General features: G+C 42.3%; 1 protein-coding gene across 1 annotated transcript in view; it reads left to right on the top strand.

Moving 5' to 3' along the window:
* Positions 1 to 11,295: 11,295 nt before the first annotated feature.
* TRAPPC3L (trafficking protein particle complex subunit 3L) overlaps positions 11,296 to 13,373 on the top strand; it is a 44,942-nt gene continuing 42,864 nt past the window's right edge. The window contains exon 1 of the mRNA XM_074946914.1: positions 11,296 to 11,454. Within this exon, the coding sequence (XP_074803015.1) occupies positions 11,413 to 11,454 (42 nt within the window). The 5' untranslated portion in view covers positions 11,296 to 11,412. The remainder of the gene's footprint in view (positions 11,455 to 13,373) is intronic.

Here is a 13,373-nt window from a genome sequence, read left to right as displayed (position 1 = left end):
ATGTAGGTCACAGATACATTTACATTACAGCTAATTAATTCTTGGACAAGCCAGAAGAAGTTTCTCACACAGAATTATCAAGTGGTAACAAACTACATCTCCCCCACTGATTACGTCTTATATGCAAATCTTTGAGTCTGCAAAATGCCTGTTTTTGTTTGTTTACAGATTAAAAAAACACACACACACACAAAGTCATGCTCACCTAGATTAGTATTTTAGCACAATCCCTACTCCTGGCTCCTGTATACAGAGCAGAACATGGCTAAACAATAATCTTCTATACATGACTGTTTATCAACACACAGAACAAGTGTTTTGGCTAGAGCCACAGTGATTCAGTGGTATAGATGTAAATATAATTCAGCTCTCCTGACTCCCAACCCAGTGTCTTATCCACTATTCCACACTGCTTCTTTACATTACAGGTCCTCGGCAGGAAGAATAGCCCCTGATCCTACAAATACTTACACACATGTTTAACTTTAAGTATGTTGGGACACTAAGGCCTGGTCTACAGTACGCGGTTATTTCAGAATTAGCCGAGTTACCTCGAAATTAAACTGGTTCCGTCCACACAACCAAACCAGTTTTTTCGATTTAAAGGGCTCTTTACTCTGATTTCTGTATTCCACCTCGGCAAGTGGAGTAGCGCTAAAATCGAGATCGCAGTTCCGGGTTACAGGTACTGTGGATGCAATTCGACGATATTGGCCTCTGGGAACTATACCAGAATGCTCCCTTGTGACCACTCTGGACAATGCTCTGAACTCCAATGCACTAGCCAGGTAGGCAGTAAAAGCCCCGGGAACTTTTGAATTTCCTGTTTGGTCACCATCAGCACAGGTGACCATCAGCACAGTCCACCATCACAGGTGACAACACAGAGTCTGCCATCACAGGCGACCATGCAGAGTCCACCGTCTCAGGAGACCACGCAGTCCTGGATTCGTTGATGAGCTCCAGCATGGTCTGAACGGGAGGTACTGGATCTCATTGCATGTTGGGGAGACGAATCTGTTATGGCAGAACTACGTTCCAAAAAAAGGAACGCAAATACGTATGCTAAAGTCTTCAGGGCCATGACGGAAAGAGGCTACTCCAGGGACACAGAACAGTGTTGTACAAAAATCAAGGAGCTCAGGCAAGCGTACCAAAAAGCCAGGGAGGTGAACGGGCACTCTGGGTCACAACCCCATACATGCCGCTTCTACCGTGAGCTGCATGCAATTGGGGGGGGTGACACCACCACTACCCCACCACTGTCCATGGACACCTGCAAGGGGGGAGTAGCACATAGCGAGGAGGATGAGTTTTTGGAGGACGAAGAGGAGGAGGAGGAAGAGGAGGACAGTGCACACGTGGCAAGTGGGGAATCTGTTTTCCTCCCTAGCCAGGAACTATTCTTAATGCTGGATCCAATAGCCTCCCGCTACTCCCAAAGCATGCTCCCGGACCATGACCCTGGAGAAGGCACTTCTGGTGAGTGAGAGCTTGATCGGAGCCACGCGGTGGCGGGTGGGGGGAAACCCAGCCTCGCTGGGCTGTTCGCATTTAGTTTAAAGGGTTCATCCCTGCTCAGAGCCTCATCGGAGCCCCGCGGTGTGTGGGTGTGGCGGGGGAGGGTGTTGTGTGAAGCGATCATCCCAGAGAGCTCACAGGCTGCCTGTAAGCTGCATTCTGTTGCCCAGACGCATGTGATGGCTTACTCACACCAAAGTGGTAGGCACTTCAGTATAAGAGGCAAAGTGAGACCTTGTACAGAAAGAACATGTGCTGTGTACTATGAATTGCCTGTTTCACTGAGAAATGGTGTCCCCTTTGTTCTCTAAAATGTATCTTTTAAAATACTACCCTCCCTTTTCCTCCTCCTGCAGCAGGTGCAAATCTTTCAATGCAGCCCCATCTACTCCGTCCCAGAGGCTGGTCCAGATTAGAAGGCGGAAAAAACGAACTTGGGATGACATGTTTGCCATCTCTGTGGTAAATACACAGCTTGTGGTATATGCAGCTCATGCAGTCCTCCTGCACTGATAGGGCCCAGCTGAATGCGTGGAGGCAAACAATTGCGGAGTCGCTTAAAGTGTTACATGAATACGAAGAGAGGAGGGACGTGAGCGATGAGAGCAGGCAGGATGCTTTGGTCAGCTCATGGGGGAGCAAACTGACATGCTCCACTGTATGGTGAATCTAATGAGGGAAAGACAGCAAGACCACAGACTGCCGCTGCAGCCCCTGAATAACTGCCCTCCCTGCTCCCCAAGTTCCATAGACTCCTCACCCAGACGCCCAAGAACACTGGCGGGGCGCGGGGAGGCTACGGGGACCCACACAGTCAACCCCAGAGGATTGCACAAGCAGCAGAAAGCTGGCATATCCTAAATTTTGATTTGGTTTCTGGACTTGTCCTTCCCTCCTCCTCCACCGCCGTAACCCAATACCCCCCCTCCCCCATCTAGCTTCTGATTTCTCTCAGTGTTTTGTGCAACAACTAATAAAGAACGGTTTTTAAACAATTGTGATTTTATTTCCTTTCATATATATATAGAGGGGAGGTAACTTTAAGAGAAACAAACACAGCTCTCACACCGTACCCTGGCCAGTCATGAAACTGGCTTTCAAAGCTTCTCTGTTGTGCAGCACGCCCTGCTGCGCTCTTCTAATCACCCTGTTGTCTGGCTGTGCGAAACTGGCTTCCAGGTGAGTTGCCTCAATCTCCCACCCCGCCATAAACGTTTCCCCCTTACTTTCACAGATATTGTGGAGCATACAACAAGCAGCAATTACAATTGGAATATTGGTTGTGCTGAGATCTAACCAAGTCAGTAAACTGCGCCAGCGCCCTTTCAAATGTCCAAATGCACATTCCACCACCATTCTGCACTTGCTCAGCCTATAGTTGAACTGCTCCTTATTACTGTCCAGGGTTCCTATGTACGGCTTCATGAGCCATGGCATTAAGGGGTAGGCTGGGTCCCTGAGGATAACTATAGGCATTTCAACATCCCTAACAGTAATTTTCTGGTCTGGGAAGTAAATTCCTTCCTGCAGCTGTTCAAACAGACCAGAGTTCCTGAAGATGTGAGTGTCATGCACCTTTCCCGGCCATCCCACGTTGATGTTGGTGAAACGTCCCTTGTGATCCACCAGTGCTTGCAGCACCATGGAAAAGTACCCCTTGCGGTTTATGCACTGGTTGCCCCGGTGTTCCGGGGCCAAGATAGGGATATGCGTTCCATCTATCGCTCCACCGCAATTAGGGAACCCCAGCGCATAAAAGCCATCCACAATGGTCTGCACATTTCCCAAAGTCACTACTCTTGATAGCAGCAGGTCAATGATTGTGTTGGCTACTTGCAGCACAGCAGCCCCCACAGTAGATTTCCCCACTCCAAACTGATTCCTGACTGACCAGTAGCTGTCGGGCATTGCAAGCTTCCACAGGGCTATGGCCACTCGCTTCTCAACTGTGAGGGCTGCTCTCATTTTGGTGTCTTTGTGCTTCAGGGCAGGAGATAGCAAGTCACAAAGTTCCATGAAAGTGGCCCTACGCATACAAAAGTTTCTCAGTCACTGGGAATCATCCCAGACCTGCAACACTATGCGGTCCCACCAGTCTGTGCTTGTTTCCCGGGCCCAGAATCGGCATTCCACGGCATGAACCTGGCCCAACAGCACCATGATCTCCCAATGGCCGCATGCCGTGCCGTCTGTGTCCATGTCCTCATCAGTATCGTAATCGTGTTGTCGTTGCTTCCTCGCCCGGTTTTGCAGGTGCTGCATATACTGTTGGATAATGTGCAAGGTATTTACAACAGAGATCTGATCAGGCTCCATGGCTATGGGGCTTGCATGGGTAAGCCCCATAGCCATGGGCGCGAAATGTAGGAGAGCAGAGTGGCAGCAGAAGCTGTGCCGTTTGGTTCACGGTAGCCGAACAAAGGCTGAAAATGGTTGTCTTCTGTTGCTTTCACTGAGGTGGGAGCCCAGGACAGACAACACGGAGAAGCTCGGAAGCGTGGCAATAGCAGGAGAGCAAAGTTGGCGGCGGAAGCTGTGCTGCTCGGTTCACGATGGCCGAGCAGAGTTGCGTTGGAGAGGTGGATTCATAGTAGCAGGAGAGCAGCGGTGCACCATCTGCTGAAAGCAGTATGGCATCTGCACCCCAAAAAGGCACGAAACGATTGTCTGCCGTAGCTTTCTGACAACACACACCTAGAAACAACCGTGAGAATGTTTTTGCCCCATTATGCACTGGGAGCTTAACCCAGAATGCCAATGGGTGGCAGGGACTGCGGGAACTGTGGGATAGCTACCCACAGAGCACCGCTCTGACATTTGATGCTAGCCTTGGTACTGTGGACGCAATCCGCCGAATTCATGCACTTTAGTGGGGACACAGAAGACCAAATGTATAAAATAGCTTCTGAAAATTCGAATAGAATAATTTTGAAATAATTTCATACTGTAGACGTACCCTAATATACTTAAACGTGTTTAAGTCTTTACAGTATTGGGGCCACAGATTGTATACTTAGAGAAACAGTGTAGGAAACAATCTATGACACATGCAGGAAAGTGCTCTTATTATAACTGTAGTGTTCAGAGGCCACAATCAGGATAAGAGCTCCTTTGTAGTAGCAACTATACAAATGTATGAAGATACAAGTTCTGCCCTGAAGAGTTTACTACACAAGGCCCTGTTCTTGCAATGCATTGTGCATGGGCAGATCTCTGAATAACTTCTGGTAAGGTCAGGGCCTAAAAATAATGCCCTTTCTAGGACTGTGATCCAGTGAAATGAAAAATCATTAGCTAAAATTACCAGTGGTACAGAAATATACACTGAAACATCTGGGAGCATTCTGCTAGCACTATTCTCTGTGGTAAATACACAGCTTGTGGTATATGCAGCTCAGTGCTAATCAACACACAAACACACTTCTTTAGTGCCATCTGCAGAACTTGTTGCCAGTACCTTTTGAAGCTTTATTTTCTCCCAATATTGTTATACCAATAAAATAAAAACCATCAGGATCTTATTAAAGGGGAAAAAGCAAAATACCACATTTATTGTGGATACAGAAAGAATCATAGTAAGCAGTTAGTTATAGCTATAACATTCCATTCAATCTCATATTTATTCACACATTCATTCATACAAACACGCACACACAGGTTCTGCAAGGTTGTTATCATAGTTACCAGCCTTAGAGTTGCTCTTGCCAAGCCACTGGCCAGGTGGCCTGGACATGAGGAGGGAGCAGGGCCTTGTCAGATGCACATCTGATGCTCCTGGAAGTTTGTTTGCAGAATCAGACCCCAAAGTTCTCACTTTCTAGAGTCCATTTTTATAGGAATTTCTTCCTATGCCAGTCTATGGGAATTGCTTCATCATGCTGTTGCTGAATCAATCAGCAAATGGCACATTCCTGACGGCTCCGTGCTGCTAGATGTTATCTTGTTCTTTGGTTCTCCCATTCTTGAGGCTTTGTTGGGTGGATTCCAGTCTGCCCTCCGGGGGTCCTCTGGTTATTTCCACTTGACGCCTTCTTCAGCCGATGGACACTGGATTCTTAGGCTGGCACCTCCCTGATCATTCAGTTATTATCCACACCAAGCATCCATCCTCTATCTCTATTTTAATCACAATTGTTAATACAACAAAAGGGCGGGGAGTCTCTGGGTGCTGTTTCTGTTGTTACAGAGTATTGCTTTGAGTCTCTCTCTGTGTGAATTGCTTTGAGAACAATCTCTGTCTTAGAATGTACTAATGCAATTAGCAGCTTGCAAGTTTCACACATAGAGGGAGAGAAAAAGTACTAAAAACCACGAGACCTCTTAATTAGTAATACCCTGGAATTTAAACTATGGGGAATCAAACTCATTTGTGATTTTAATACAGAACTTCTTTAATATGATCCAACAATATCACATGATTTTCCATCTATTTATACATGAAAGACAATTCATGCACCACTAAATTACATTTCTACAGGGTTCCTCCATCCCCCCTTTGTGATTAGGAAGATCAAATCTCTCTGGCTTCTGCATTGTTATTTTATGACAATCTTCCATTAACTTCAGTTCACTTTAAAATCTTCCATTGATTTCATCTGAGAGCCCTTTGGACACACAATTTTCTGTTTGGTTTTTTAGGTGAGGCAGGCTTTCCCAAGCCGTCATTCTTTCACTCAAAAAATACATTTGATGTAAAATTGACAAGAGGTCCATCAATAGGAAACTGAAGACTGTTGAGTTAGGCAATCTGTACACGCAATAAGACAACTTTGTACTGCAGTATTGTTGCTGTGTGGATATTTTGTTTTTTCATTCCTTTCATGCTATTTCGTAAATAATATTGCTGGATCATCTTATTCAGGAATGACTTACAAAGCACAACTCAGCTCTGAAGCAAACCATTTCAATTATGGATGTTTTAACAGGTATTCATATTTCCCTATAAAAGTAAAAACGTTTTGCTTCCTTCAAAGTTCGCTTCCTTCTTGCTATTCTTCAAAGTTGGTCCCTAGTTAGGGGGTGAAGGGATTTTCCTTTTACACATCAGTTATGGCAATATGAGGATATTGGGTCATGAAATCACTAACAAACTCATCTGATGTCCCTACTTTCTGGAGTGTAGTGGAGGTGCTGAGCATCATTGCTTCTGTGAGCTGCTAGAGTGGCAAGGGAGAGGAAGGATAGTCCAGAGCGCTAGCCTAGGATTTGGGAGATCCATGTTAAAGTCTGTGCTCTACCACAACTTCCTGTGTGATCTTGGGCAAGTTTCTTAGGCCCAGATCCCCCAAAGTCTTTTAGACATTGCTCTTCTCGGCTTTGTAATGAGCAGCATTCCCTAACTGGACAATCTATTACAGTATCATTGGTGTGGGTGGATGATGTGATGCATGACTCATCCATTTTTTGAACTTCGGCAGACTTTTGGGATGGGGGGGAAGTATTGGGGGGGGGGGTGGAGGTATGGACATAGTTTAGTGCTCATGAAGTGTGTTGGACTAGCAGTCCGGGTGGCTGATGACTGAAATCCTCTGTTTATCCACAGACCACTACAGTATAGACACTGGGCAGTGCCAGCTTTCTCACACTGTCTTGCCAAATTGCTTCAACCCTGTTCTGGAGAGACCACATCTAAGAACTTGTATGTTCTCCACGCCAACCTTCACCTCTCTACCGGAACTGAACTCAAGGTGCCAGTTAAGGATCATTAATAGAGATGCTTTCATAATGCAAACGCCTGGTCCCTAAGGACTGGCTTGAATCTACCTCACAAATCAGACAAACCTCTAACAACGGAGGATGAATACAAACCAGTAACCTAGAAGTGAAAGGTGTCATTATCTTATTACCAGTCACTTGAGTCATTTAGTTCCCAACCTGTTTGCATAACGTCTTCGCTATTGTATTTCATGTAATGTTTGGAGAGCTTTCATAGACACAATGGACTACTGCATAATGTATTTTTCAATTTCATACAATGTATTTTTCCAACAAAACAAAGATTTCTACCATGTGTTATGCACTCCGGTGTACATTTTTCTCCTGCATAATTGCAAAATAAACAATGTAGATTGAAGTCATTCATCCTTTTATGTATAACTGGATATAGGCAATAGGATCCATTCACATGATGCTCCTGAGTATCTTGTGCTGATTCAGCTGCAGGATCTATTATATTTAGGATAATTTTTAGGACTAGCTTTTAAAATAAAATACAGTTCATTTTCTTTCTGAGGTTTGTGGTGGGAGAGAAGTCTTGAACTTGTGCCCAAAGATAAGGAGGCACAACTGGGAAACAGTTCCTTTCAGTAGTTGGGGTGGGATTCTACTACTGAAAAACAAGCAGTTTTATGAACAGTTTTAATGCCTGCCTTTATAACTTACTGAATGGATGGTTATCTAGTGTATTATCTGAGCCATCACATTCGCCTTTGACACTTTTTTTTCATAATTCTAGGGCCATTGTGACAAAGCCCCACAAAATCATGGGAGTGCACAGTTAAAGATGGCAGAGACTTACTATCGCCTATACTTTCCAACACCGGGCCATGATTTTGTGCAATATGCAAGCTGTTAAGGTGACTCCCATTTTGCATAGCAGGATTTAAAAGTCTGCTTTCACGGTTCCCCCTTATCTCTGCTCATTCCTATTTTTGTTGGCTTGGGACATAATCTTAAATGCTTCTTGTAAGTAAATTATTTCCATCCCCTCCCTCCAGTAATTCACAGGCTTTTTTTTAAAAAAATGTGTGCATTAAAACAAAGTGTCCACTGTCAGAAATCTTTAGCTGTAATTTTACTTTAGGTCCAGATCCAATAATGAATACAAATCGAATAGCACATCTGATGCTGAAGTAGCTCTCTGAAACCAGTGCCAAAGTGTTTGCAGAAGTGGGAACTAAGTAATTTCCCCCTTTTCCTCTTCACAATCCCTGGCTTAGCAGCCCAAGTATCCCCCGGATCAGTCAAGCCAACCCAGAACCACCGTGCAGAGGAGTAAAGAGCCTGTATCTCCTTTATTTCCAACAACAGAGGACTGGTTCATACATATTACCGTCATTACAGTTTACAACATAGTTCAATATTAATAACATTTCAGATGTATTGTGTTATAACAGAGACTTAACAGATCATAAAATGATGAGTTTTGTAACTTAAATACATTTGATAGATTAAATGCAGATTTTCGTATCAGGTATATGTGCAGCAGATTTTATTAAGTATAACAATCATATAAGAGGATATTTTTCCCCAGTGGAAATCCTCCCACCCCCTTCTAAAAATAGTTCTGAACAATAGAAGGGAAATGTCTCTCGCAATTTATGAAATAACCTGATGTTCACATTCTGCTTTGTGGCTAAACATTGTAGATATTGGTTTTGTTGAATGCTGTCTACCCAGTGTATTCAACTAAACTGTTGCATAAAAGAGACAACTAGAAATGAATGGGTAATGATAAAATTAATGTGGATCTTTTAACTCATTGTTAACTTTACTGATTTCTAATCAAATGGAACATTTTTACTTATTTAGACCCCAATCCAGTCAAGCACCTAAGCATGTGCTTAACTTTAAGTACATGAACAGTCCCGCTGTCTTCAGCAGGATTATTTACCTGCTCAACTTTAAACATGTACTTAAACACTCTGCTGTATCAAGGCTTTGTGCACTGAAGCCTGCCAGATGAACCAAGTACATTCAGGTCATTTATCCCTGTATAGTCTGAACTGGGGAAAAAGCTAATGTTGAGAGACACGAATAGTGCAGGTTTAAAGTAGATAGTCTATTAGTTCTTTGCTTTGTCACTGCTTACAAGCTTACTTTATTAGAGCAGTTAACAGGAATTAAAGATAATGATATGTACATCAACTAAAAGTGCACTGTTAAAATAATAATATATTTGTAATGAATTTTTAAATGTATCTCTATGTGTTTCTCTGCGATGGGAGGTAGGCTACTAAGCACCCATTAGATGCCTATCTGGATCTTTAGGTGCCCAAATTCTTTTAAAAATCCTGCCCTAGATCTGTTTTTCAGATGGAACTTAGGCATTTTGAAAATTTTACCCCTACTTTACTTTGAATTATTTGTTGTTTTTTTAATGAACTTTCCCACACATTTCCAACCCTGCAGGGGAATGTTTACTTGCCTCTTAACACTGGATTGAATATTTTAGAAAATGAATTTGTGAAAACATTTTCATTCATAGTAGTTTAGATACCTCCACCCTTACCTGACTGGAGTCAATGGGACTATTCGTACGGCTAGATACTACTCACCATAAGTCCAGGTAGCAGAATCTGGCCCATTAAGGATTATAACCACCCTGCATATTTCTAAATTTATGTTTGGCCATGACCTAAATTTGAGCCTAAACTAAGTTCACAAAATGGACTAAATTCATCTCTTCTGCTGCAGGAGGATGCAAATTGCATGTCCCTCTATGCCAGGCAAGGGGCACCTGCTGCCCAGATGATAGGGAAATGCCCTGCTGCAAGGGGGGATATTGTTTACAGAAGTGCTTTCCCCAGGGTTCCTCTGGAATGGTGGTTGAAGCATGAAGAGGAATACGAATGTTTTGCACATAAATACTTAAATCTGGCACATAAATACTTTGCCACAACGGTGCCATGTGAATGCCTGTTCTCACTTTCAGGTGACATTGTAAATAAGAAGTGGGCAGCATTATCTCTTGTCAATGTAAATGAACTTGTTTTTCTTAGTGCCTGGCTGAGCAAGGAGTAGGACTGAGTGGACTTGTAGGCTCTGAAGTTTTACATTGTTTTGTTTTTGAATGCTGTTATGTAACAAAATATAATTCTACATTGTAAGTTTCACTTTCACGATAGAGATTGCACTACAGTACTTGTATGAGGTGAATTGAAAAATTCTGTTTCTTTTGTTTATCTTTTTTACCATGCAAATATTTGTAATAAAAATAATAATATAAAGTGAGTAGTGTATGCTTTGTATTCTGTGTTGTCATTGAAATCAATATATTTGAACATGGAGAAAAACAGCCACAAATATTTATAATAAATTTCAATTGGGATTCTATTATTGTTTAACAGTGCAATTAAAAACTGCGATGAATCGCGACTAATTTTTTTAATCTAGTTCATTTGTGTTAATCGCATGAGTTAACTGTGATTAATTGACAGCCCTATTTTAAATCTTATTAAAATATGTAAAATATGTTTGGCCCACACAAGGTTGTGCTTAGGTTTATATGGCCCTCCTGCGTAATAAGGTTGGGCACCACTGCTGTAAGCTATAGGAGAGGTGCCTTGGGAGCACCTGCATCTACCCTCTAGGCAGTCTTTCTAACTACCAGGCCCTGTCAATGGTAGCCCAGCAGAAGCTGATAGAGGCTGCAGCTGAATATAGCTCCTTGATTTTATCTTTGAAAAGAATCTAAAGAACAATTACTTTATGTTACAGTGTCTTGTATTTGGGTTTTTATTTTCCACTGTGGAAGCTTTTGTTTGGCTTTCCACAGCAAAAACTGGCATGAACAATAGACCACCTTTGCTATCCCTCAGAGCATAAGAATTTAGAATCATTTGGTGTTGCCTGGCCTGATCTCACACAGTGAGATCCTGCTGTTGTGTATTTGGATTGCAATTCATTCCTAGGGATGGAGCAGCTATTTATGTGGTTGTGCTCGGAAGCAGATCTGTTGCCAATCAAATTTCTCCTAAAAGGTTTAATGCTTGTAGTAAATAGGAGGAGCATCAGCAACAGCACAGAGTGCAGCAAGCAGATCTAACGCAAAGAGAGGAGAAAACTTTAGGAAGGGTGAAGAAAGAAATACAGTTACTGGAGGGGAAAATGCTTCTTAAAGGAAAAAAGATATAAACCAATGATCATACTGTTCATCATTATTCAAGCAACATGTCACGGCCAACGAACAGAAGACAAGATAATCACAAAATAGTAAGGCTTATTTAAATATATAAATATTACTTCACATGGACTTATAGCTAGCTATTGTTTTATTGAAGTGTATTGTTTTGTACAGTCATGATGGTGGACTAGCTAGAAAGTAGAAATGTGAACCAAATTTTAGTAGGTCTATGTACCGAGGGATGAATCTGTCAATTTTAGAATGGCTGCACTGAAGACATTTATGGCTTCAATGAAAATATTAACTCTCTTGTGAGCAGGCAATGCAGTGACTTAAAAGAGAATGTTTTTTTGTTTGAGTTTCTTACAAAATCAGATCTTGGAATTAAAAGTATTTGTGAAACAATTGACATTAACATTTGCTATAGAAACATTCTAATTTCTCCTGACTGTGACTGTGATATGAAATGTTTTTCAGCCAGCTCTGGTCCGGAACTTGATGAATCCAGATGGCAGAACTCTGCCCTCATTTTGAGGAGAGCAGAGCAGTATCAGTCATGCACTTAGCATGAGCCATTCTGCAGTTGCAGGGACAGATGGTTTAGGCAGGGCTCCTGCATATGAGCTGCCCAGCTGGAGAACTAAATATGCCTCCTTGCTGGCGGACCACACCCTCTTGTTGCTGTGTGGTGCTTGGCCAGCACTGAGGCCAGTCCCCTCTCCTAGTGCTCGGGAGCGATCCTACATTCCTGCTTGCATGAGAGGGACAGGAAATAGTGCACCTGCACTTCACAGGGTAGAAGCTGGTCCTTAGGGCCAAAATCTGCTCCCATTGAAAACAATGTTAAAACTCATACTGATATCTATGGGATCTGGATTTGTCCCATAATGAGGAACTATTTATTGCACAATACAGTATTACATCTAGTTGGGGATACCACAGACAAAAGGATGCCTTTTGCTGTTCCAACTATTATGCTTGCTCAGTATTTTGATCATATGCAGTATCTGTTAATATTCTCCTAATATTCCAAAGCCCACTTTAAAGACTTGGCGTGGGAAACTATCGCCGAAGCATTTCTTACACTGCATGAGCATTAAAAAAAAGAAGAAGAAGAATATTCTGTCCCATTAAAGGGCTAGAAAACCAAGGTTGTCAATTATTCTCTAGTTCTCTGACTGTGGTTTTAAGGGGTAAAATAGCCAACTATTGGAAACCTAAGAACACTTGGCTCTAACTTTTTGTTCAGGAGCCTGCCAGCCAAATGTGCGTGTACAAGGATGTTCATTTTTGGATCTCCCCATTCATTAACTTTGCCCAGAAGTATAGATTGGAAGTTTCCTTATTTCTGTTAGGAACTTAAGGTGAATTGTCTTCAATTCTACCAACCCATTTTATATATGATGTAGTTTTTAACTTCTATTTAAAATTACCCTCAATGGGTTCTAGTTGGCACAATGGTGTAGGGCACTAGCCTTCTATTTTGAAAAATAAGGCTTGGGTCATCAGTGAAAATGAATTTGTCAGTACTAGTCTAGTCTCCTGTGAAAAGGTCTAGATAACAGCTCATGCACCAAATCTATTGTTTTCAGGCACCACAAATATTTGTCTGTCTCCAAACCAAAGAAGAAGTCTGTCTTAAAAGAGCTCCAGCCAGGGTTAATTTTTTTTCTTGAAAAGAATGAACTAACCAACAATAAAAATGTGACATAGATATAAGGAACCTAAAGAGCAGAGTAGGACAAAAAAGAGACTATTTCACCTTGGCTCCAAGTACTAGCTGAGATGTTTTAATTACTATTCTTCAGATAATTTGTATTGTGGTAGCAACTAAGAACCCTCGTCTGGGACCCCATTGTGCTAAGAGCTGAGGCTTATTCCTGCCAATGTGATTTAAATTTCTGTTTAAAGTTTAAACTGCATTTACATTTCAGTCCATCACATTTTGCTTCTTTCTTTCTTTCAGCAGTCACATAAAGAATTGTGTGAACCCTTATCATTTTTCTTT

Source organism: Natator depressus, chromosome 3 (assembly GCF_965152275.1).
Source record: "Natator depressus isolate rNatDep1 chromosome 3, rNatDep2.hap1, whole genome shotgun sequence".
Classification (NCBI taxonomy): Eukaryota; Metazoa; Chordata; order Testudines; family Cheloniidae; genus Natator; species Natator depressus.
The sequence above is the reverse complement of the archived record's forward strand: the minus strand, read 5'-3'. Positions and strand labels throughout refer to the sequence as shown.